The following is a 27,028-nucleotide window of genomic DNA, read 5'->3' on the forward strand; positions in this document are numbered from 1 at the left end:
TACAGAGATTTAGCTAAAGATCTTATCAGCTGTATTAATATAATCTATGAAAAGCAGGGCAGAGAGGAGGATGAGGCAGATCTTTAGCTCAGTGTTGTGAAGTAACTTGTCCTCCTGTGTGATTAGGACAGGTTTTGTGCGCAGTAATAGGACGGCAGCCATTTTATTTCTTCTAATGATTGCTCCCCAGACAAAATGAGCCATTATAGCTAGTAAAAGGTATTTAGGAATATATTTATATTAAATTGATATTTAAGTATTTTCTGCAATTTTACTTTATCAATTCCCTGAGAACCCCTTTAAGGTGTAGCCTGGCTCAGTCTTGAAGGGGTTAAGAGGGCCCTGCAGCAATGGTGTCACATAACTGCCCTTGTAAATCACTTGGCTCAGCAGACACATGCCATGCCGGAGCGAGGGGAACCAGAGCGCGGTGCTGGACAGGCAGGACACAAAGTTTTATTTTATGCAGCCCCTACTCGTGGTAAAGTGATTGTAAATCTTTCTGAGGAGATTGCTCACATTCTCAGACCCCACTGGATTTTTGTGTGCCTATGCACACTGTGCTTTGGTAGTCTGAGACATAGCCCCTTGCCATCTTTAGTAATATAGGTACATGCAGAACTCTCAAAACATGAACTTTTCATAGCAAATTACAGGCAAAGGCAATTACCAGAAAATATCATCAATTACTGGACATTTAAGATCTCACTCTCAGGGTACATGCTGAAAACAACGGAATTACCATTCAGGGTACTGGGAATCGTCCTTCAGCTTCACATCTGACCCAGACTTGTAGATATTCACCCCCATGGCATGTGTGGTCAGGAGAGCTGGGTCTTTACAGACGTCAGGTCCTTTCTGAACCTCTTTAACAAATCCCTTTCCCTTTCCTTTAGCAACTGTGAAGAAAAGGCCATGGTTATTTCCAGGAAGAATGAGAATACATTCCCTAGGAGTCAGAATGTAAATATGGATTACACCCCATTAGATGCATGAAGCATGTGGGGGAATGGCAGGGAGGATAGGTCATCAATATTATGGGCTGGATACCCCTTTAACAATATTCTCTTTGTTACAGACACAGATAGGAGAGGACAGAGGTTGTGCTGATCGGCACACCAATATACCCCCCATCCACCACGGCACAGTTGGCAAATTTCACCACACAGGTTCAGTGCTGGACCTGCCAAAAAAAGTGTATGTAACACAACTGCCACAGACGAAGCAACACAACAATGGCTGTCCTGGCCCACATCGTAGCACCCGGCGTCTGTCATAGGAGTGCTGGGCGATTCCAACCACCATCCGGCAGATACTGGCAATGCAAAAATGGCACCCATACAAGATCCAGTTGCTGCATCATCTCAACAAAGATGTTCCCGATTGCCATGTTGAATTTTCAGAATGGGAGTCACAGCAATTGTAACAGGACCCAGATTTCACAGAGACGGTTCAGTGAGCGGGGAGGTGAAGAGAGAAAACCTTCGATGCTGGTCCGACACAAATGTGCCCCCATACATTACGGAAGGGATAGCTGAGTTTTTACGTCAGGGGCTTAGGGTGAAGTGGATTGGGCCTTGTGGCCCCACCCTTCTACATGGCTGTGATGTCAAGTGTAGGGTTTAGGCAGTGAAAAGCCAGAGTGTGGAGCACATGTAACAGCAGATCTGGCTGCCTGTGCTCTCAGTGTGTCAAGAATGGGAGAAGAGGATCAGCTAGCCAGGCATGCTCAACCTGCGGCCCTCCAGCTGTTGCAAAACTACAACTCCCATCATGCCTGAACAGCCTACAGCAGGGCATGGTGGGAGTTGTAGTGTTACAACAGCAGGAGGGCCGCAGGTTGAGCATCCCTGAGCTAGACAATTCGAAGCAATGGGGAGCACATCAACCAAATCCTGTAGTAGATGGCCATTGGGTTCCGTGTCATGCAAAAATGAATAGCTGTGGCAGGAATAAAGGTCTGGATTCCTCGTCAGATACAACTACTGTGGGTGTTTCACCCATCAGCTCCGCTGGCTGTCTAGTAAAATCCATAGCATCTGCGGCTAGAAGAGCGGGCACAGGCAGAGCAGGTGTGTGATACCAGAGCTCCCGCTCCACTTATAGCCTGCACCTTTTTCCACACCTGCCTACATCTTCTGCACAGTATTGTATACATATATACAATATATATTAACTTACTGTATATATTGACTAATAGTAAAAATATGACTGCACACTGAGTAACAGAAAAAGGAAACGTACTGTAAAGTCAATGGTGCAAAGGAAAATGGACTTAGTTGCTCATAGCAACCAACCAGCTTGATTCTTTCATTATCCGGTCGGATCCGATAGGTTGCTACGGGCAACTAAGCCAGTTTTCCTTTACACCGGTTTTGATAAGTCTATCCCAATACCTGGGAGAAGTGCCGCAATCACTTAGCCGTCCTTGCAGGATCGCTGTACTATACCATCAGCATTCTTACTAATCACTCATGTTTTGGGCAAGAAATCTCTGGATGCTACACATGTTGGAAAGCATGTCTAGTCAGTAGAGAGAAGTGAATCGATTCGAAAATTTGGCTAGAATTTTCCCAACATTTCAGATTCTGATTCGACCAACTTTGAGTTTTGTGCGATTGGACCCAGGAGAATCAAGGACAGAGTCAGAAAGACTTTCCAGGACATCAGAGCACTTTTGATTCTGGTAGAATTTCTTTAAATCCGAATCTAATTGCATGGACGATTCAACCTAATCGGACCTGAAAAGAATATTGAGCGATCTATTCCTCTCTACTCGGAAGATGCCCATAACCATCATAGTGGTGCTGGGCACAGCAAGGTTACATGAAGGTGATAGGGTTGGCTGCACCCCCAATAAAGGGGCAGAGTGCCGTACAGCCACGACCCTGTGAATACAGATGGTGACAGCAACCTCCTGAATAGCCCACATCGCCAACCCCCGCGGTAACGCGAGCTCCCATACAGCCAGGACGTATACTCCGCTCACCCGGCTTCTTGGCATAGCCCCGTAGCTGCACTGCCCCTGGCCGGCTGACGAGAGTGCTCACAGCCCTCAGAGCTGCCCTGCCAGCCATCACACACGTGCCGTAGGTTCCGGGGCAATGAGGCCGCACTGCACCACGGGACATGTAGTCCCCTCCGCTCTACGCTCCACCTTCCGTCATTAAATCCTGTCCTGTGCTCTGAACGAAGTAGCCTCACTTTGAAACGAGACGTCTGTCCTGCAGTGCGGTCCCTGCTGGCCGCCTTCTGCTTGCGCACAAAACCCAGGCATCCATTCCACCTCTCCGGCAAGAACTACAACTCCCAGCGGTCCCTTCGCGCTGAGTGCAGTTGTAGAAGCCCCGGGAACCCGCACGTTACTGTGAACGGAAGTTGAGGAGCTGACACAGGGTCAGGGGTGTACACGACTTGACAGGAAGGGATGGTGGGGGCAGTAGGACAGGGTGTGCGGTAAATAATGACGATACTATAAGTAGCTGTGTGTGACCGGCCGCCTCTTCCACCCGTTTAAGAAATGATGGAAACCGGGATGGACTTCCAGAAGCAGACGCCCTCGCCGCCCTCTTATCTCTCGGGGAACCTGCTTGAGGCTCCTCACATGGACTTGGAGACGCAGGAGCTACTGACTGGTACCAGCCATGAAGAGTGCTGCGGTACCGCAAGCCCGGGCTCAGTAGACATTGATAGTAGAGCGCCCCCGCGTGTTGACAGTTGTCCAGACATGGACACCAGACCGCCACTGGAGGTCACAGGCATGGAGTCACAGCTGGACCCAGCAGGGCAGGGCAGTGCCTTCCACATGCAGGAGCTTCTCAACGAGTTACCTACCATGACCTGCCCCTCTAATGGGGATCACTATGAAGGGGAGGCCCCCCATAAATGCCAGCCGTGCCTACTACATATTGCCATGGGGAAAGGGTTTGCGCAACGTCTGCAGCGACTGTCGGAATCCAGCACGGTACCAGATGGCGGTAATGGACTCTTTCTGACAGACAACGGCAAAGATGGGATGTTCACCCTCTTCCAGTGTGAAGAGGGCACATTATCACCTGGGGATGCCAGGACGCCCCTGGCCAGACTGGAGGCTATATCTAGCAATGAGCAGTACTCTGAGGCTGGGGGGCAGGAGGAAGAAGAGTCCTCATCATTGTCTTCTGGACTCAGCAGAGAAGACTCTTCATGTAGCCTGGCAGATCAAGAGCTTCAGCAGTCCCAGCGTAATGTCCAGGAGGTGAGAGGAGGCGCTGTTAGTACTTACTGTCAAAGCGCTTGGAGAACAGCGCAGCTGGATGGTGGGGTCCCACAGGTATGCCAGGTCTGCTTCGCTGCGTTTTGGACCACCTGTGAGAGCCTATGACGGATCTCACAGACGGAAAGCCAAAACGCCAGTGTGAAAGTAGCCTTAGCCGCTGGTAACAAAAATGAGCACACCCCTAAGTGAAAATAGCCCAATTATCCATTTTTCCTCCCCGGTGTCATGTGACCTGTTAGTGTTACAAGGTTTTAGGTGTGAATGGGGAGGTGTGTTAAATGTGGTGTTATCGCTCTCACACTCACTCATACTGGTCACTGGAAGTTTAACATGGCACCTCATGGCATAGAACTCGCTGAGGATCTGAGAAAATAATTGTTGCTCTACACAAAGATGGCCGAGGCTATAAGAAGATTGCCAACAATCTGAAACTGAGCTGCAGCATGGTGGCCAAGACCATACAGAGGTTTATAAAGACAGGTTCCACTCAGAACAGTCCTCCCCATGGTCGACCAAAGAAGTTGAGTGCACATGCTCAGTGTCATATAAGTGCTGCCAGCATTGCTGCAGAGATTAAAGGGGTCCCTGTCAGTGTTCAGACCATAGGCCTCACACTGCATCAAATTGGTCTGCGTGGCTGTTATCCCAGGAGGAAGCCTCTTTTATAGATGCTGCACAAGAAAGCCCGCAGTTTGCTAAAGACAACCAGACTAAGGACATGGATTACTGGAACCATGTCCTGTGGTCTGATGAGACCGAGATAAACGTATTTGGTTCAGATGGTGTCAAGCCTGTGTGGCAGAAACCAGGTGAGGAGTACAAGTGTGTCTTGCCTACAGTCAAGCATGGTGTTGGGAGTGTCATGGTTTGGGGCTGCATGGGAACTGCCGGCTGTGGGGAGCTACAGGTCAGTGAGGGAACCGTGAATGCCAACATGTACTGAGACATACTGAAGCAGAGCCTGATCCCCTCCCTTCTGAAACTGGGCCGCAGGGCAGTATTCCAACATGATAACAACCCCAAACACACCTCCAAACATGACCACTGCCTTGCTAAAGAAACTGAGGGTAAAGGTGCTGGACTGGCCAAGCGTGTCTCCGTGCCTAAACCCTATTGCATCCTCAAACGGAAGGTACCGAAGCGCAAAGTCTGTAACATCCACCACCTCCATGATGTCTTCATGGAGAAGTGGAAGAGGATTCCAGTGGCAACCTATGAAGCTCTAGTGAACTCTATGCCCAGGAGAGTTAAGGCAGTGCTGGAAAATAATGGTGGCCACACAAAATGTTGACACTTTGGGAACAATTTGGGCATTTTCACTTAGGGGTGTACTCACTTTTGTTGCCAGTGGTTTAGACATTAATGGCTGTGTTGAGTTATTTTGAGGGCACACCAAATTTACAGTGTTATACAAGCTGCACACTGACTACTTTACATTGTATCAAAGTGTCAGATCTTCAGTGTTGTGCCATGAAAAGATAGGATAAAATATTTACAAAAATGTGAGGGGTGTACTCACTTATGTGAGATACTGTAACCGCTGGGGGATGGTAGATCTGAAATGATTGTATTGTCTGGACTAGGCCATTGTAGATTAATAGGACTGTCTTTCTGCGATTCCCTTACACCTGTGATATTCTGCCTCCACAGACATTGCCGGGGTCTGAGGACTATCCAGCACCTCCGAAAGGTATGTGTGGCACAAATATGTGGTGATGTATGGGAACATATCGGTATCCATGTTGTGGCCGTACTGAATGCCGTATTAGTCCAGTATTAAAGCTGTAAAGACCATTTAATATTCACCAAACTGACTTGTAAGTTGGACTAAGCTATGCCAGCCCTTCCTGGCACATTTCACAGCTGGCATACAGCCATCAGCACTGGCTAAGTGGCCGGAGATGTTGAATGGAATAAGCAAGCAAAGCGGGAAGAGGGTTGGAGGAAACATGAGGGATGGGCTAACAGTGTGACCTCTCCCACTTTGACTGCGACTATTGTGTGTGAATCAGTACCGTATTTTTTGCTTTATAAGACGCACCTGATGATAAGACGCACCTAGGTTTTAAAGGAGGAAAATAGGAAAAAATATTTTTAACCAAAAGGTGTGCTAAAATAATTAATAAAAATAACAATAATAGTTTACACTGTTATGGGGGATTTAAGGATGACACACTGTTATGAGGATATTTGGGAGATCATTGGATGACGCACTGTTATGTGACTCTAACCCCCCTCATCTTTTAGAATACACCCACGTACTGCAGTACATTGGTCTATTATTAAAGATGAGGGGGTTATAGTCACATTTAATATCAGCACTGTCCTGAGAATATAATGTAATTGGCCTGTGTTTATATTAAAAATGACTATAACCCTCCTCATTCATAAGAATGCATCCATTTACTGCAGTACATGGGTGTATTCTTAAGGATGAGGGGGGTTATAGTCACATTTGACATCAATACTGTCCAGAGACTGTAATGTAATTGACATGTGTTTATATTAAATGTGACCTTTACCCCCCTCATCCTTAAAAATCGCCCATGTAATGCAGTACATGGGTGCATTTTTATGGATGAGGGGGGGTTATAGTCCTATTTAACACACGGTTGTGGGCGTGTTTTTTGCTGGAATCCTCCAATCTTAGGGGGAGAAGTGTTCAGGATGCGGGGCTTGCCTGAAAGTTGTGGGTTCCCGATGCTGAGGGGCAGTGTCTGAGGGTCACTGGAGAGGAGGCGGCTGCGGCTGTGTGACAGGATCCGGGGCTGCTGGCACTGGCGAGGCCAAGCAGAAGGTGAGCACCGGGAGGGGAGAAGTCCAGGAGAGTTAGAAAAACGCTGGAGCACAGCGGGCTATTGTGTGTGCAGGATGTAGCAGGGTCCAGTCTGCTCATGGCTGGAGGGACTGGGGGGAGGGGGTAAGCTTATTGGTGGAGGCGGCAGTTTCCTCCGGCACACAACACCAATCAGAACTGCTCTCCTCCCCCTTCCTCTTCTATGGAACGGACCCAGGCAGCAGCGTACTATGGCTGGCGCATTTAGCTTCAATAAATGCTTAAGGCTTTTTTCACACTAGCGCTTGATCGGATCCGATCATATTAATGCAGACGGAGGCTCCGTTCAGTACGGATCCGTCTGCATTAATAAGTGCGCAAGAGGCCTGAGCGGATCCGTTCAGACCTTCAATGTAAAGTCAATGGGGGACGGATCCGCTTGAAGATTGAGCCATATGGTGTCATCTTCAAGCGGATCCGTTCCCATTGACTTACATTGTAAGTCTGAACGGATCCGCGCGGCCAGGCGGCGCAGCAGCGTTCAGCTGTCCGCCTGGCCGTGCGGAGGCGAGCGGCGCGGAGGCTGAACGCCGCCAGACTGATGCAGTCTGAGCGGATCCGTTCCATTCAGACTGCATCAGGGCTGGACGGAGGCGTTCGGGTCCGCTCGTGAGCTCCTTCAAACGGAGCTCACGAGCGGACCGACGAACGCTAGTGTGAAAGTAGCCTAACTGCCGCCTCCCGCCCCACACTTAAATCGCAGGAGCAGGCTAATTAAAAGCTCCTGCAATCCTGTAATACTGCCGGCCTGCTTTATTTTCGATGGATTCGCTTTATAAGACGCAGACACTTTTCCCCCTACTTTGGGGTGGAAAAAAGGTGCGTCTTATAAAGTGAAAAATACGTTAATTTCTAACAGAAATGCTTCAGTTGTGAGATATCCTATTTATTTCATTATAATGGCACCCCCTGGTGTTCATCCTGTATAATGATGTGTACGTCCTCCTGCTGAGTGGATGAGCATGGCCGGATCTTCTTCTAGAACAGTGGTGGCAAACCTTTTAGAGACCGAGTGCCCAAACTGCAACCCAAAACCCACTTATTTACTGCAAAGTGCCAAAACAGCAATTTGACCTAAGCACCAATATAGTATATCTTCCATCATTTAGCTATAATAACCTACTACATTTAATGCTCTGCCTGTGCCGTACATAGCGTGCCCTGTGCTGAAAAAAATGGCAGAAAAAGTCTAATGCATATTGGTGCACCATAGACTATATATTGAGGGTGCGGGTGCCCACAGAGAGGGCTCTGAGTGCCGCCTGTGGCACCCGTGCCATAGGTTTGCCACCACTGTTCTAGAAGGTCTGATCTTGCCTTCAGTATCAAAATCTTGGAAAACCCCTTTAACCTATTGGGGACATAGGGCGTACAGGTACGCCCCGATGTCCCGGTACTTAAAGGGAACCTGTCACCAGTTTTATGGTGTCCTAACTAAGGGCAACATAAATATGTGACTGATTCTTTTAGCAAAATGCTGGGTCACTTTCTTTAATTGACCCAGTCAATCTGCCATCATCTTGTATTGAAAAGCTCCAGCTGATAATGATGAGTCCTGAATATTCATGAGCTCCTGACTCTCCCCGCCTACCTGCTGCTGAATGACAGCTTGTTTCCATATGAATCAGCAGCAGGTGGGCAGGGGAGTGGCTATAGCTCTGGATTAAATATACGCTGGACTCGATGACCTCACGCTGGACTCGAATCGGCTCATTAGCATGCGGCATCTTTGTGTGTATATTATAAGGGTAACCATCTGTCACACCAGTTGTCCGGATCCGGTGTGTACTCCACTTGCCGGAATTACACGCCGGATCCGGAAAAACGCAAGTGTACTGAAAGCATTTGAAGACGGATCCGTCTTCAAAATGCTTTCAGTGTTACTATGGCACCCAGGACGCTATTAAAGTCCTGGTTGCCATAGTAGTAGTGGGGAGCGGTATACTTACCATCCGTGCAGCTCCAGAGTGACGTCAGAGCGCCCCAGGCGCATGGATGACGTGCCATGCGATCACGTCATCCATGCGCCTGGGGCGCCCTGACGTCACTCTGGAGCAGCACGGATGGTAAGTATGCCGCTCCCCGCTACACTTTACCATGGCTGCCAGGACTTTAGCGCCCCGGCAGCCATGGTAACCACTCTAAAAAGCTAAACGTCGGATCCGGCAATGCGCCGAAACGACGTTTAGCTTAAGGCCGGATCTGGATCAATGCCTTTCAATGGGCATTCATTCCGGATCCGGTCTTGCGGCAAGTCTTCAGGATTTTTGGCCGGAGCAAAAAGCGCAGCATGCTGCAGTATTTTCTCCGGCCAAAAAACGTTCCGTTCCGGAACTGAAGACATCCTGATGCATCCTGAACGGATTTCACTCCATTCAGAATGCTTTAGGATAATCCTGATCAGGATTCTTCCGGCATAGAGCCCCGACGACGGAACTCTATGCCGGAAGACAATAACGCAGATGTGAAAGAGCCCTAAGGCACTTTTTAGTCGTTAATGATTGTATATAATTAGTTAGATTATAATCAAATATCCACATGACAGGTTCCCTTTAAGGAAACAGGGCGTACCTGTACGCCCTGTGTATTTCCGATCACCGGCGGGCGGTGATCGGAACTGGGTGCCTGCTAAAATCAATCAGCAGGCACCCTGGAACAATGCCGAGTGGGGTCCTGTTTTTTGTCAAAAACCAACTTTTTAAGGACCAGTTCAGGTCTGAAATCACTTTGTGAAGCTTATATAATAGAAACCACACAAAAATGAAACTACATTCTAGAAACTACACCCCTCAAGGTATTCAAAACTGATTTTACAAACGTTGTTAACCCTTTAGGTGTTTATAGAGATACAATTTAAAGATTTCACTTTTTTTGGCAGATTTTCCAATATATATATAATTTTTTTAAATTTTTTTTTTCCAGTTACAAAGCAAGGGTTAAAGGGATTCTGTCATCAGGTTTCACCCCTTTAAGATAAAAATATGCTTATGTTCAGAGTGCCTTCACGATTCCTAATGTGGTCTTATAAATGTAATCTGTAGGCTCATTTTGCCAAAAAACCTCTATTACTAACCTGTCAATCAAAAAAAATAAGGTGCCAAGGGGATGTAAATGGATCCAAGCTGCCGGCCGCACCCGCCACCGTTCGTGCCCAGCGCCGCCTTTCCCGACCTCAGCGCCGACTCATAATCTTCTGTGACGCCTCCCGCTCTCCCTCCCCCTCCTCCCTCCTCCTGCTGTTCTGTAACATCGCTGTGACGCCTCCCCCCTCCTGCTGTAACGTCGCTGTGACTCCTCCCCCCCCCTCCTGCTTTTTATCAAAGACATGTAGAACAATAAATTTAGAGAGAAATTTATATATAGATGTCGTTTTAAAAAAAAAAAAATTTACAACTGAAAGTGAAAAAATGTCTTTTTTGCAAATATTTCGGTAAATTTCGATTAATAACAAAAAAAGTAAAAATGTCAGCAGCAATGACATACCACCAAATGAAAGCTCTATTAGTGAGAAGAAAAGGAGGTAAAATTCATTTGGGTGGTAAGTTGCATGACCGAGCGATAAACGGTGAAAGGAGTGTAGTGCCGAAGTGTAAAAAGTGGTCTGGTCATTAAGGGTATTTAAGCTAGGGGGGCTGAAGTGGTTAAGGTGACAAAAAATGGTTTATTTAGCACAGTTTTTATTTTTTACGGTTTTCATCTGAGGGGTTAGGTCTTATGATATTTCTATAGAGCCGGTCGATACGGACGCGGCAATACCTAATATGTATACTTTTTTTTTTTTTTTTTTTATATGTAAGTTTTACACAATAACGGCTTTTTTAAAACAAAAAAATTATGTTTTGGTGTCTCCATATTCTGAACGATATTTTTTTTATTTTTTGGGTCGATTGTCTCGGGTACGGGCTAATTTTTTGCGGGATGAGATGACGGTTAGATTGGTACTGATTTTGTGGGCGTACGCCTTTTTGATCACTTGCTGTTGCACTTTTTGTGATGTAAGGTGACAAAAAAATGGTTTATTTAGCACAGTTTTTATTTTTTACGGTATTCATCTGAGGGGTTGGGCCATGTGATATGTTTATAGAGCCGGTCGATACGCACGTGCCGATACCTAATATGTCTATTTTATTTATTTATTTACCTTGATTTGGGGAAAATTACGTTTTTGTTTATTTTTACTTGAAACTTTTAACTTTTATTTTTAAATTATTTATTTATTTATTTTTCCCACTTTTTCTTTTTTTGTCCCAATTTGGGACTTCAACTTTTGGGGGTCGAATCCTTTACAATGCATTCCAATACTGCTGTACTTCATTGGCTGTATGAGTAATACTGTGTGTATTACTCATACAGCTTCCGGCCTGTGAGATCCAGGGGGCTGGATCTCACAGGCACGTCACAGGAAGGCATCGCGCTGCCTTCCATGCCATCGGGTTCCCCCTACAGCCCCATGGGGACCCGATGAAACCGCAGGTACGCCCTGTGTCCTTAAAGGGAACCTGTCATGTGGATATTTAATTATAATCTAATTATTTACAATCATCATTAACTACTAAAAAGTGCCTTAGATGTATTCACTTACTGGTGTGACAGATGGTTACCTCATAATATACACACAAAGATGCCGCATGCTAATGAGCTGATTTGATTCCGGCGTGATGTCATTGAGTCCAGCGTATATTTAATCCAGAGCTATAGCCACTCCCCTGCCCACCTGCTGCTGATTCCTATGGAAACAAGCTGTCATTCAGCAGCAGGTGGGCGGGGAGAGTCAGGAGCTCATGAATATTCATGACTCTTTATTATCAGCTGGAGCTTTTCAATACAAGATGTTGGCAGATTAAAGAAAGTGACCCAGCATTTTGCTAAGCGAATCAGTCACTTATTTATGTTGCCCTTAGTTCGGTCACCAGTTTTATGGTGTCCTGTTCCCTTTAAGTACCAGGACATCAGGGCGTACCTGTATGCCCTGTGTCCTAAAGAGGTTAAGGTGAAAAATGGCCCGGTCCTTAAGGAGTTGCAGAGGACCTGTCACCTCTCCTGACATGCCTGTTTTAATACCTTCATGCATTCCCCATGTACTAACAATTCTGGAGCATCTATTCTTATGCCTCTGTTGTGCCATTCCTTTATTTGCGCTAGAAGTGATGAATGAATTGCTAGCAGTCTGCAGTAAGGGTACAGAGGGTATCCAGTTGGGGGGGGGGGGGGTGTACCTGCACAGTCTGACTCTATCCAATCAGTGCTGCCATTTTCAGACTGTGCAGGTACATCCCCCCCCCCCCCCCCCCCCCCCTCCCCAACTGGTTACCACTTCTCTGTACCCTTACTGCAGACTGCTAGCAGTTTATTCATCACTTCTAGTAGAAATAATAACCCAACCACATTTGTGTGAACATACTGTTGGGCTACTTTCTCGCTGTGACATATACCTCTGATGGATATCACTGTGTGGTCATTCAGTGGCATTCATTGCCCATGGGGCTGCCATAGAGGAAAAACATACACTGACATATTCGGCAGCACTTTGTAGACATTAGCATCATGCTGTCTCCTGTGGGGCTCATCATCTAAGGTCCCTAACAGTATCTCTTTGGAGTGTGGAAGGAAACCTGGGAGAACATACAGACTCCAGGCAGATGTTGTCCTTGGTTGGATTTGAACCTAGAAGCCCAATGCTGCCAGGCACCAGTGCGAACCACTGAGCCACTGTGCTGATGGATATGCTGGGAGCTTTCCAGTCTCCAGACACATGCGGCACCATATGCTGCAGATACAGTGTGACTTTATATGACTCCGATTCTCCGATGGGACTTCAAGGCAGTGAACAGGATTGGTAGCGCGCAGGATACTTTGCTCATTATGTTCTACATGGTAGGTTAAGTCATGTTTTGTTTCTATGTTGTTAATGGGGTTCTCTGTTTCTCTTTCAGTGCCCGGTCCTTGTGAAGCAGAGGATTTACTGGATGGGGTAGTTTTTGGTGCCAAATATCTGGGATCTACACAGCTGCAGTGTGAGAGACACCAGACACCCAGCACACGTATGCGGCAGGCACAAGAGGCAGTGGATAGGGTGAAGGTGAGGGCATGGATGGACTAGTGTCGTTGTGAAGATTTCTTCCCTTCCTTTCTTCTATGGATGTTTTTTTCTGTTTTACTCCTTAGGCACCAGATGGGGAATCTCAGCCTATGACAGAGGTGGATGTCATGGTGTCTACACAGCGTGTCAAAGTCCTGACTGCAGACACTCAGGTCAGAGCTTATCTAACTTAGGCCATGTTCACATCTCTGGTTTTCTGCCTGAACAGCCTGCCGGAGTTCACCAGATCCAGCACTGAATGATTCAACAGATCACCACTGGATCCCTATTGACTATAATGGTATCCAGCAGTGATCCGGATGCTTTCTGGCACGAATGCCAGGTTTTGGCCAGACAAGGATAGTTGGATGCAGCGCTTCTTGACTGGCTGACATCCGCATTTGACTGATCAGGCAACTGGAACTTCACGGGGACGTGATTGCAGATTCCAATGTAATCTCATGCACATGCCAACTGTAATATAGCAGGTGGCCCCACTGTACCTCCAGTTTAATTTCAGAATGAATTGGACAGGAGGTGGCATGCTCAATTGGGTGCAGCATATAGGACTGTTTTGTTCTGTAGAAACTTTGCTAACCTTCTGGGATATGAAAGCTCCATACATATTGATCAGAGCTGTACAGGGCCAGGTCTACTGCCTTACAGCCTCCGTGCCATGCAGGAGGCCTAAACCCTTTCTGTAAAAGGAATGTATTGTATTTTATACTTCTGTGTATCACCCTACTGCAGGAGGCCCTTATGGATCACCACTTGCAGACGATTTCCTATACAGCTGACATTGGTAATATAGTGGTAATCATGGCACGCAGGAAATCGCCACGCAGTCAGGACCAACAGTCTTCACACAAGAGGCCACATAAAATGCTGTGCCACGTCTTCCAGTCTGTTGATGTGAGTCCCTGTTATTGACTGCAATTAAAGCCTGTAATCTTGACGGTGACATGGGGGCAGATCTAGGGCATTTGCTGTATAGTTTGGTTTCAGTCTTTATTTTGTGTACAATGCTGCCCGGAGGAGCCTGAGTCCCACCTTCCTTGCCCATGTTGCTATTATGAATTTACAATTTATACAGAAAAGGCTGGGACTCTAGATGGATGTCTTGTGTCCGTGAAACCATTTACGTGCTTTTCGAAAGTAAAATGAAGCTAGTTGTTACCTACTACCCCAATCCTGCACCTTTCCAACAGACTGTAGCCAATCTGTGTAATGAGAACCGGACGGTTACTAATGTGAGTGCACCTAGATGTTGACATAAATTGCTCCAAAATGTGGAGCAGTTTGACGCATCTAGGTTTGGAGAAATAATCTACACCTAGCCTGACAAGGGGGCATGAATGACTTGCCGGAAATAGGGTGGCCTGATATGTAACATTTTGGGGACATTTTATCCACGCTGGCGTTTTCTACACTACATTTATCATCCAGCCTGAGCCCCTGTGATAAATCTGCTTGCACCATTTTCCGGATTAGTAAATCTGCCCTGGCTGACAACCATGGTGGCATCTTTTTAATTCATTGTTACGTGGCCACATAACTTTCCTGGTAATTTGATGTTTCCTGTGACCATTTAACAATCAGTGCTGCCCTTCGTGGTCCTAGCCAGAGTGCCATATTACAATAGGCGTTAGGGTTATCCTTGATATTTATGCATTATAAAGTGGCCATGTTTTTCTGCTTTACTTCTGTATTTTAAGTGTCCGTATACAGGTAGTCTGCCATGCATAATGCCTTGTAGGGCTGGTTCCCAGTACAATACACTTTTATTGTAAAAATCTATTCCTGTAATGTGGAAAAATTAATTTCTATTTTGAGGATTCAAGTTAACTATGGGAGGGGCTGCACCATTCAGTGCGCCATGTAGGGCTGCAGTAAACAATTATTTTAGTAATCGCGTATTCTACTGATTATTTTTTACGATTAAGCGAGTAATCTAATAAGGAAAAATGAATTAATAGACTGTTTTCCTTTATAAAAAACTCATCAGACCCCCTTCCATCAGTCACCAACACCCTTTGTTGCCCCCTTTGCGATCAGCCCAAGTGCATCAGTACCCCCCCCGTGCCATCGGCTCCTCCCCCAATGCCACCAGCTACCCCCCACTGCCATCGGTTCCCCCACTCCAGCTCTTAGCCATTAGTGCCCAGCTGCAGTGCCAGTGAACTAAAATGTCCTGACGATGTGTGTACGTCAGGATCCAAAGAAGCGTTGTGCAAGCAGGCGAGTGACCACGGAGTGTGAGTATTTGCAAGCTCTCCACTCACATGGCACAACAACATCGATTCAAGGATTTTTTTGTGTTGAGTTAATTGATTAATTTGAGTAATTATTTCTGCCCTAGCACCATAGCTGTGCCACTTGCCCCGCCAGCGCCTCCCACTCTGCTTTGATTGACGGTGCTCGGCTTCCCCTGTATCATTGTTCAAACTTTGGGCAAGTGCAGGACAGCCCTTCGTCCTGGCTTCTATGGACCATACTGGGAATGTGTGAGATTTTAACAATTGCCACTGGAGCATACTTGTACGAGGAACATGCCATACAAAACCTTATTCTCACTCGGGAAGTGATCTTGGAGCCGATGGGCTCCCTTTATACCTTGTTGGAGTTGAAAAGCCAAGATTTAGCTACAAAAAGAGATTTCTGTGATATTTTCTTATTTAACATGCTAAACCACTTTTGAGGCGTATCACAAATGTGTTCACCACTTTTAGGCTCAACTCATTGCCCAGGCTATTGGTCAGGCTTTTGGGTTGGCATACCAGAACTTCCTTCGCACTGAAAGTTTGGAACCTGACAGACACGAGACTACACGCGTGACAGAACAACTGTACAATGCAGACCTTGCCCACTTCACCAAGGAGGAGAACATCAGGGAGGTAAGAAGAAGCGTGTCCACCTGCAATGTGTTAAATTATTTATATTTAGTATGCAGGATTAGGAATGAGAAGAAGTAGCTAAAGTCAAAAAAAGAAAAGCTTTGATGGGCGCTTTATTGGGGATGATCATTTCACAGACGGGACACGAGTCTTAGGCTACTTTCACACTAGCGTTCGATCGGATCCGTTCTGAACGGATCCGATCATAATAATGCAGACGGAGGCTCCGTTCAGAACGGATCCGTCTGCATTATTTTAGCATATAACAGCTAAGTGTGAAAATAGCCTCGTACGGATCCGTCCAGACTTTCAATGTAAAGTCAATGGGGGACGGATCCGCCTGAAGATTGAGCCATATTGTGGCATCTTCAAACGGATCCGTCCCCATTGACTTACATTGTAAGTCTGGACGGATCCGCACGCCTCCGCACGGCCAGGCGGACACCCGAATGCTGCAAGCAGCGTTCAGCTGTCCGCCTGTCCGTGCGGAGGCGAGCGGAGCGGAGGCTGAACGCCGCCAGACTGATGCAGTCTGAGCGGATCCGCTCCATTCAGACTGCATCAGGGCTGGACGGCTGCGTTCGGGTCCGCTCGTGAGCCCCTTCAAACGGAGCTCACGAGCGGACCGACGAACGCTAGTGTGAAAGTAGCCTAATACAGGTGCATGTTTCTTCAACTGTACCATGTTTGTGTGACACTAGAATTACAAATTTGAACGGAGGTGCACAAGATAATTTCACATTGGGAATTCATCGAGGGCCGTGCCCTATTCAGAGTCTCGCTCTGGAGAAGCTGTCCTGCGTTACATAGACAACCCTTTGATTTGAATGACCACTATAAGGATGCGGTTACATGGCGACACTGGTTGAGGTCAGGATCACAAAGTTGCCATGATCCCATAGAATCTAATGGGATCACCACACCAGTTGCAAGAAATCCAACACTGCTGGATTTCTTGTGACACACTACTCTGCGACCACTGTAGCCGTACCCTTCTTCATTTTCCCTGTGGTGGGGCATGTCAGGGAAATTAAACACTTCCTGCCAGGTTTCCCCACATATTGTCCAAGCAGGAGGACACTTTTGTGGTCATTTCATCATCAAGCGACTGCTTGTTGATCAGGGATTTAGCGTACAATATAGAAGGTCATTTTGCACACTGCAATTTCACATTTTTGGCTTTGCAGTAAGTTGAAGTAGATTTTCACAGCAGAAGTTTTACGTAGTAACTCGTCATTTTCAGAGTGTGTAGGTGTTGTGTGTGTTTTTTTTTTTTTTTTTTATTTTTTTTTTTTATAACTTAAGTGATCCTTTTTGTGTTGGGGACCAGCATACCTGACCACTAAATAAGGAAACACCAGTGGAATATGCCACAGTCAGAGTAGAGCGGGTGGGGGTAAGAAAATTGTAAACTGCTGCTTTTCCATTAGTATATGGGTACAATGGCCTCAGAATACAATGTTTTCAACATACAATGGTGACTTCTTACTCCTCCTAAGTTGAAACTAGACTCGACATGCAATGCCTCGGACTCGGATCCAACCAATCCAGGCCACTTCTCTGGTTAAACAGATGTATTAGTTGCTAGTTAGCAGTTGTTCCTGACTGTTATATTTAAGGTCTTGGTTATCAGCTTATTTTTAATTTTCTCTTATCTTGGATGACATTTTTGGGGCTCTGGAACCGATTGCTCAACATACAATGGTCGCCCTGGAACCAATTAATATTGTATCTTGAGGGACCACTGTATTTGTGTTGTCCAAATTCTTCATGTCATGTGAAATAATTGCTTTGTAGTGGCTTTTTTCCTCAGTCTGCTTGTAGTTATGGGGTAAGTGTGACTACCAATACAAGTTGGTGTGGCAGTAATGATCAGCCATTTTGTGCAAGATCCTATTGGAAGAGACATAAAGGCTATCTGCCATCAGGAAATTCACTGCCTCTGCTCCTCCTACTTCCTCAGCCAGACAGTGACCTCCACAATGCCTGCCCGCTTAACAGTGACCTCCACAGGGCCTTGCCCCTTTAAGGCTAGGGCTAAATGACGACATGTGTCGCACCAATGTCACTCAAGAATTTTTATAATGATAGGCTATGGTGTCACACTGTGACATGCTGCGACAGGACAGTCGCAAAAAATCCATCCAAGGGGGATGCATGTAGCAGTGTAGTTGTGCCCTGTGTATCGCGTGACACATGTCGTCGTGTAGCCCTAGCCTAAAGCTGATCTACAGCAGTGAAGGAAAATGGCTGGGTTGTTATGGAAACCTGCATCGTGTATGTGGAGGCTAACGGTCTGTGAACTTCTATTGACTGATAAGGGTCATGTGACCAAGCTTCTATTGGCTAATGCATTTTTTGGGAATATCTCGGGAACGGTAAGTCTCAGAGAGCTGAGTACCCCACAAGATTTATTTCCTGGTAGCAAGGGATGTGTATACCAAGTTTTGTTGAAATGGATGGTTGCATTTTTAAGTTTTTGTGGAACATACACACATACATACACACACATATCTATCTATCTATCTATCTATCTATCTATCTATCTATCTATCACTTCTTGGCCTTTTGGCTGAGATCAAGTGTGGTAACTTTATTTGCTTTGTCCATGCTGCCATTACAAATCAGTTCTGTCATGGGTCATATCAGACAATCACATTAACATTAGTTCTAAATGTGGTTTAGTTAACAGTTCTGATGGTGATGTCAACACGCCAGCACCAGCTCAAAATAACCACGAAAAGCTGAAGGGTGATAATTCTCTGCATGCTTTGCCTTTACCTGACTATCGATTTGGGATATGATCTTGCAATTTAAGACTTCCTAACACCCCTCCCCCATCCACCTGGAGCAGTATGGCTGCACATTCGTAGTAGTAGTAGTAGTAGTAGTAGTATTCAAGAAACACCATTGAACGCATTCATAAGCGACTAAAGTCAAAAACTTTTTTTTTTGCAAAAATAAAATAAAAAAATTTACGAACAAAACTGAATACAAAGGTATGCTTAGGCTACTTTCACACTGGCGCTTCTGGGTCCACTTGTGAGATCCATTTCAGGGCTCTCACAAGCGGCCCAAAACGGATCAGTTTAGCCCCAATGCATTCTGAATAGATAAGGATCTGTTCAGAATGCCTAATCAGTTTGCCTCCGTTCAGCCTCCATTCCGCTCTGGAGGCGGACACCAAAACGCAGCATCTGATAAAACTGAGCCAAACTGATCCATCCTGACTTGCATTGTAAGTCAATGGGGACGGATCCATTTTCACTGACACAATATGGTGCAATTGAAAACAGATCCGTCATATATTGACTTTCAGTGTAAGTTTTGTTTGTTTATTCATGGTAATGCAAACTGATCCGTTCTGAACAGATGCAAGCGTTTGCATTATAAGTGCGGTTCCGTCTGTGCAGATACCAGACGGATCCGCACCCTAATGCAGGTGTGAAAGTAGCCTTAAAGGCTATGGACGCCTTTTGTGCATAAAAAATCAATAAACCCATATCTTGCTGTAATGCAGCACATAATAAAATTGCACTTGTTTGTTTACTGGTATCGGCTTTGCTTCACATGCACTCAGAAATGCTCTTCTATGAGATTTGCTCAATGCTGTCATCTCCTGTGAGAATCTGTGGGCGTTCCTATGGATTTCACATGCACCAGCGCAAGCTCTGCTGCCCCGCCCCCACATCCTGTTACATAGCAGAGCTAGCAGCCACTTACATATAGGCTGCTGGAACTTGTAAGATTTCATTCCAATCCACAACAGGGTGAGTCTTGCAGTATGCTACAGCCTGTAATCAGCAGATCTATTTCTCAGTACAGCAGTACATTATTTGTAGACACAATAGATATTTCTGCTGGTAAGCTTAGTGCAGCGATTTACAGTCAGATCCATGGCGTTATAAGCAGGATATAGATCTCATTACTGATGCTCTCACTACATGCACTGTCTTCCGAATATAGTGTTTGTGTGCAGTCTGCACAGTGAGCGGTCACTTGTCCCACACAGATTCGTACCGTGTGATGAAACACAATGCTATGTACAGCAGAGTACATTTGTTCAGTGTCTACCAGAGCTCACAATAACACCTGTACAAGCGTCATATAGACGCCTGTCCCTGAAAAAATTAATCATTTTTCCGCATGGTCTTTTTCTAGTCGGGAGTGCTGTATTGGCACACTGCCAGGTCCAGCACACAAGAAGCCCCGTCCCTCACGGACATCTCCAGACTAAACAGCACATTATGTGTACAGGACCTTTGGTGATGTCAGTCATGTGATCAGCCACGTGTATGGAAGGAGTAAGACGAACTCCTGAGGCTCCGTGTAGGACTGTGCAGGGTATAAGGCTTCCTTAGTGGAGCATGTGTACCGTGTAAAGCAGGGCTATGTAAGCATGTTGTGCAGTTTCCTGTATGGCAGAGCTGTGTATGCAGTGAGCACCATGTGGCAGTGCTGTGTGCGCACAGTGGACACCATGTGGCAGTGCTGTGTATGCAATGAGCTGCTCTCCCCTTCATCAGTGATTGCACCCTTCTGCTGCTCTCCACTTCATCAGTGATCTCACACCCCCATGCCATCAATCCTCTGCTGCTCTCCTCTTCCTCATTGATTGCTCCAAACCCCCCTCCCTCCATCAATCAATCCATCCTCTGCTCCTCTCCCATAGGCACAGCAGGCTGTAGAACAAAAAAAGATAGATAAATGCAACCAATTGGAGAAATGATTTTCTCCACACAAAAAATAAATTATTGGTGTCAAAAAATTATTTTATTTATTTTTACAAAGGTGTCCATATCCTTTAAGTAGTTGAAGGGGATCTCCTACACCACATTATATACTCATAAATCTCAATGTTGTAGGGCACAACAGTCAAACATCCAGTCTGTAGAGGAACTGGATAATGGGAGTGAGAAAGATGTCACCGTCTACATGTGTAAAATTACTTCAAATCTTACTTTTCTGACATTCAGGTATAGACTTTTCAGATGTTTGAGTTCAGACGGCTTAACTACTGAATAAAGCTTCTTTGTAGCCACAAATCAATTTTTGCATCTTTTTTGGTTTTGCATTTCAATTAATTCGCACAAACACTTATTCTGGTAAAAAATCTTTTTTCTTCTATTAACAGGTTTATATCCAGAAAGAGAGAGGAGAAATGTTGGGTGTGGCTGTCGTGGAGTCAGGGTGGGGATCCTTACTCCCCACTGTAGTAATTGCCAATTTAATGCATGCAGGACCAGCAGAACGTAGTGGAGAACTGAGCATTGGGGATCACGTGACCAGTGTCAATGGCACAAGTTTAGTTGGGCTTCCTTTTTCTACCAGCCAGGGATTAATCCGGGTAAGAAAATGTTAAGAAAAAAAAGAATAACTTTAAGGTTCTCTGAGGTTAACTTTGGCTCTGGCATTTATTTTACAAGTGAAAAGAAAAGGGCCAGAATAAGCACTGACATTTCTTTCATCCATCTGTGTGTTGTTGTTGTGTTTTTATTTATTTTTTTTAATTTTTTTTGTAGTTTTTTTTTTTTCCTGGTGCTTTCATATTTTACTATAGTGTCTAATCCTTTAGGTGTACAAATGCTGTTTTAGACAGTATAATTGTTGTCATTATATAAGAATTTTTTTATTTTTGTCTTATTTACTATTGAAAATATGCCTGTTTTTGGAGGCCTATTTTTTATTTATTTTTATTTTTTTTCAGACGTTTTCTAACTTTTGTGCCTTTTTTGTTGCAATAACAGTCTAATGTCTACTGGGGCTGGCGTACTTTGTCTATTTTGAGGTGGTGAGTTTTTATGAAGATGTGCGCCTAATTTCAGCTCACTTGCGCAATATTTTTATGTGCATACTATTTAAACCAGTCGTACTAATAAAGAAATAAAAAATGGAGTAAGGTAGGGGAATAAAGGGAAAGGATTCGGGAAGGGAATAGGGAAAGGACAAATGGTTTAAGGAAAGGGCTAGGTTGGAGGGCACCAATGGGACACAAAAAATGCTTGTTACTTTCTCAAAAATATATGAACGAGTAGGCAGCACCCACCATGCCAAGTACGTATGGGCTCACCAGGAGGGGGGGGACCGCAAAGAACAGACAAAGAAATAGATTTGTGGGGCGCCAAGAAGTATAAAAAGTAATACTAAAAGGTGTATCATATATATGTATATTGTCGAATAAAACATGTACATCATACTATCCACAGTAAGAGCATTTAAAATCTAGATTATGTATAAAAACAATTATATATAAATGCAAGAAAAATTGCATAGAGATTCTCAAATTATAAGCACAAGCTAAACTTGTGACAATTGTCACTCTCACCTCCCTTGCCGAGATCGCCTGTACTTATCAAAACACCACGGTTGATACATTATGGACCGGAAAGATTGGCATATGAGGGGACGATTTCTGTCCCATTCTGTGCCTTGCTTTTGCAAATAAGTCTCCCTTTTACTGAAAGTACCGTATTTTTCGCCCCATAAGATGCACTGGGGGGGGGGGGGGGAGAACCCCTGCGTCTTATGGGGCAAATACTAATGAGCGCTTCCATTATGGAAGCGCTGATTAGTACCGGAGGACCAGGAAGCGGTGAAGACTCTGTATGCACCGCTTCCCGGTCGTCGGCTGTGCAGTGGCTGCGCACAGCGTAAGGGCGCTCTGTGACCTCACGATGTGCGCGCCAGTTCACAGCACAGCCGACAGCAGGAGGAAGAGGATCGCGGTGGAGGAGAGGAGCGGAAACATTGGGGGTCTAATTGGGGCTGTCAGCTGAGGTCTGATTAACTTGGGGGTCTGACCTGAGGTGTAATGAGAAATATTTTTTTCTTATTGGTTTCTGTTTCTGTGGAAGTTAGAAATCTTCCAGAAGGAAACGATCAATTGCCTTTTGGCCTGAATCGCAAATAATATAGCTGTGCAAAGATGAAACATCCATGGTGACCCAAAACATATTATAAATGCATTATAAATACATATGTATTAACTAGCATCGCTCCAAATATTGTCCCTTGTAACTGAGATGTTCCTTTTGAACGACGCGCTCCACATTGGAACACCCTGTACATGGGCACGGCAGATCTTAGTGACTGCTTGCCACACCCCCTAATCCTGGGTTCAGACCTGAGCGTTCTGAAACGAGCGCTCTGTATGCGCGATTGTACGGGCGTTTACAATTGCGCATACAGAGACAGGCGTGCACACATTGTCGCGCGTTCCCGAATATCTATGTGCGGGAACGCGCGACAAAGGCCCCAAAAAAAGCTCAATAACTTGTTTGAGCGTCGGGCGTTTTACAGCGCGATCGTACGTGCTGTAAAACGCCCAGGTGAGAACCATTCCCATAGGGAAGCATTGGTTTCTCCTTGTTGAGCGTTTTACAGCGCGTAGGAACGCGCTGTAAAATGCTCAGGTGTGAACTTAGGGTTAGAGTTTACCTTCCCTTTCTAATATGAAAAGTTCCATACTGGGACGTATTATGCACAGTGACATCGCCCCAGCTTGGACGCTCACCGGAAGGGACATGACGCTAACCGGAAGTGGAGGCCCCATTCATTCTATCCGGTTTATTATCTCCAATCAGGTCCTTTGCCTACTTAGATCACTATAATCATACCTTCCAGTGGTGGAACGCACTGCACACTTCCAGTCCGGAAGTCACATAATCAGGAAATCTATTATGGCGTGATTTTCTTGGACTCTCCCACATGTGTATTGTTTGGTATGGCTATTTAAAGGGGTTGTCCAGGTTCAGAGCTGAACCTGGACATCCCTCCATTTTCACCCCGGCAGCCCCCCTGCTCCGATGCTCTCCTTTGCCCTGCGCTAAATCGCGCAGGGCAAAGGCATTTTTCAGAGTTCCGGTGACATACCGGGCTCTCTATGGGGCTGACAGGCAGCCCGGTGACGTCACCGGCACTGATGGGCGGGATTTGGCTCTGCCCTAGCCAGTAAAACGGCTAGGGCAGAGCTAAAGCCCGCCCCTCAGAGCCGGTGACGTCACCGAACACACTGCTGGGCGGAAGTTACCGCCCGGCAGTGTGTTATTGTAAACACAAGAGCCTGTGCCCTGCGCGATCTAGCGCAGGGCACAGGAGCGCATCGGAGCATGAGATGCTCCGATGCCAGGCTCAGGAGGGCTGCCGGGGTGAAAATAAGGGTATGTCCGGGTTCAGCTCTGAACCCGGACAACCCCTTTAAACATGCACTGTACAGAATACTTTTATCATGATGTGTGTTTTGCTAAGTACAGGTTAGGGTGACAAGTGTCATGAGTTTATCTTGTACACCCCCCTCCCTGGTGAAGTAAGTGGCATATTCTTGCATCAGATACTTATAATCTGAGAATCTTTGTGTAACTTTTCTTGCGTTTATATTGATATGCAATTGTTTTTACACATAATCTAGCTTTTAAATTCCCTTGCTGTGGATAATACGATATATATTATATATAGATAGATAGCGAGATACACCTTTTAGTATTGCTTTTTACACTTCTTTGCGCCCCACGCATCTATTTCTTTGTACTGATAAAGAACCACTAGAGGTCAGGCTAATGCCAATACGCCTAGTCTAATTAATGAAGTGCTGTGAGACTTTTGATAAATAATCAAATGGAGTAGGGAAAAATGTGTTTATATTTCCTATAGTCCTTCAGCTAACATCTGGAGCAGGTGTTTTTACAACAAAATAATGAAAGTGCTGGAAAAAAAAACCTCTGAATGCACATTTTGCAGCAGATATTCTCAATTTCTGCCTCAGGTTTTGTTTTTGTTTTTGTGCTGTCTGGAAAACCGCATGCAAGTAATCTGCCTAAAGGGGTTGTTTAAAAAAATTCTGTCCCCAAAAAAAAAAGCTGCGGTATAAAACGGAATAAGCATCACTTACTGCTGAGTCCCACTGTGCTCCACCTTTTTTGTTTTGTTTACTGGGCTTGTGCGGATAGACATAGATCACATCTCGCTTTGACAACATGGCTGCAGCCTAGTAGACAAGGACTGGTGGGGAAGCACCATTGCTGCAGCAGAGGGTTCAACACGTAAGTGATGCTTCTTTTGGCATTTTATACTATTGCTTAGCCTTGCTTCAATTTTTAATGATCTTATAATCCTACCCACCACAAGAATGGGGGCTCAAGTCCTCTGTTTGAATAGAGCGACTGTTGTGTGTGCTGCTGCTCCATTCTCTTTCGGGCTGCTGGACATAGCCGTTATAATTACTAGACCCGAAAAATAAAATAACATGCTACCTGCGACACTGAATAAAAAAGCCTTCGTAGTGGGGTCCTAGATATTCAGTTTAACCTTCTGTTTTTATAGACCTGTTTATTAGGGGGCAGGTCGATACAGGTACTTATTGTACGTGAGTTGCGTAATTACTTTTTCCCCACATTCTTTTCTCAGGACCTGAAAGGTCAATCTGAGGTGGTCCTAAGCATTGTTCGCTGCCCCCCAGTTGTTACAGCGATTATTCAGAGGCCCGACACCACTTACCAGCTAGGCTTCAGTGTAGAAGATGGAGTGGTGAGTGTCAAGAAGCTATTAAGAAGTCTAAAATAAGTGTTATATGTTAACCGTGTGTGCCTAAACAGATCTGTAGCCTTGTACGGGGAGGTATTGCTGAACGAGGAGGCATCAGAGTGGGGCATCGAATCATTGAAATAAATGGACAAAGTGTGGTGGCCACAGCACATGAGAAGATTATCCAGACGCTGTTGGATGCTACAGGGGAGGTAAGATCTTTCTAGAAAACACAATGTAATTTGGTTTTATATAATAGAGTTATGATCGTATGAATCTATCTACAGGTCCATATAAAAACCATGCCAGCCTCCACCTACAGACTGCTCACCGGACAAGAGACCCCAGTATACCTCTGAGGAACAGCTCCACTTTTATATGTACAGACTTTGCTTGTCCTACTGGAAAACCGTTGTCTTCATATGTCAAGGATATTCTTCTGTCCACAACCATGTTGTGCCTTTTACATTTTAAGGTGGATGTCTACCAAGTAGAACTGAAATCAAATCTGTACCAGACATGTTTTTATTTAGATATTAATATTTATACTCCTATCTTTGCCTGGCTTTTCAGATCTATAATGTGAGCAGATACCAGTGAAATATGTGACTGCTTGCTGCAACTGAAGCCATCTCCTGTGAACACTGCTAACGGCTTTAAAATGGTATTCCCTTCTCATAAGTGATGGCATATAGCATCTTTGTATGATGATTGAGGGGTGCTACTCTGGGACACCTGCCGATCCTGAAAATGAAGGGACCGAAGCACTGATTCAGTGCTGCAATTCCTTCAGTCTTTCCCTACATAGCAGTGCTCCTGCCCACCCACTGTGCTGGGTAACTGCAGCAAAGCTTCATTTAAGTGAATGGGAGCAGTTGTAGTTCCATAACTGGGCAGCCAGGGGCACCACAGTATTCACTGGATGATTGGAGGTCAGACACCCACCAATCATAAAGTGGTGCCATCACTTTATGAAATAGGAATGCATTTATTAACACAAGCAGTGATACTGTAGCTTACATTTCAGCCTGTACAAGACCAATATGCTCAGTACTGAAGCAGCACCGGTCACAGTTGGAAAGTAGGCATTCAATGTTTGGTAGAGATGTCAGTTGTCCTTAGTATCAAAAAGATCCATAGATGGATGCATACTAAGAAGCAAAAGTGTAACCAATCTGAACAGAGATGCCACAGCAATGTGGGCGCTGATGTTGGTTGTCAGTGTAAAGGAATTGCGGGGACTTTCCACTGGTTTTTAGCTGCAGGAGTAATGGGAAGCCTTATTTATGGGAAAAGTGCAATAAGAAAACGGAAGCATTTCTAGCTGTAACATTCAGGGTAGGCCTTTCCTGCACTGTGTATATTGTCTGACTCATGTTTGGTACAGGTTACTGGCTACATACTGTTCTATTTTTAATAAATATATTATAATTGCCTATCCA

At 45.4% G+C, this 27,028-nt stretch overlaps 2 protein-coding genes across 4 annotated transcripts in view; one reads left to right on the forward strand and one right to left on the reverse strand.

The window, feature by feature from the left end:
- The window catches only part of MRPL54 (mitochondrial ribosomal protein L54), a 43,667-nt gene extending 40,485 nt beyond the window's left edge, over positions 1 to 3,182 (reverse strand). The window contains exons 1-2 of the mRNA XM_044268602.1: positions 2,990 to 3,182; positions 743 to 899 (exon numbers count right to left, since the gene is read on the reverse strand). Of these exons, the coding sequence (XP_044124537.1) occupies positions 743 to 899; positions 2,990 to 3,131 (299 nt within the window). The 5' untranslated portion in view covers positions 3,132 to 3,182. The remainder of the gene's footprint in view (positions 1 to 742; positions 900 to 2,989) is intronic.
- A 105-nt stretch (positions 3,183 to 3,287) lies between these two features.
- Positions 3,288 to 27,028, forward strand: APBA3 (amyloid beta precursor protein binding family A member 3). 3 transcript variants are annotated; one of them, XM_044268590.1, is made up of 10 exons: positions 3,288 to 4,312; positions 5,909 to 5,948; positions 13,028 to 13,173; positions 13,260 to 13,346; positions 13,924 to 14,085; positions 15,903 to 16,067; positions 21,202 to 21,414; positions 25,470 to 25,589; positions 25,658 to 25,798; positions 25,874 to 27,028. In XM_044268590.1, exons 1-10 carry the CDS (start codon positions 3,521 to 3,523, stop codon positions 25,943 to 25,945), a joined length of 1,938 nt encoding a protein of 645 aa, XP_044124525.1. In that variant the 5' UTR covers positions 3,288 to 3,520; the 3' UTR covers positions 25,946 to 27,028. The 3 variants fall into 3 exon arrangements, with proteins under 3 accessions (XP_044124525.1, XP_044124511.1, XP_044124518.1); XM_044268576.1 differs by having other exon boundaries at positions 25,896 to 27,028; XM_044268583.1 differs by having other exon boundaries at positions 3,288 to 4,237; positions 25,896 to 27,028.

The sequence above is a fragment of the Bufo gargarizans genome, chromosome 1 (assembly GCF_014858855.1).
Source record: "Bufo gargarizans isolate SCDJY-AF-19 chromosome 1, ASM1485885v1, whole genome shotgun sequence".
NCBI lineage: Eukaryota > Metazoa > Chordata > Amphibia > Anura > Bufonidae > Bufo > Bufo gargarizans.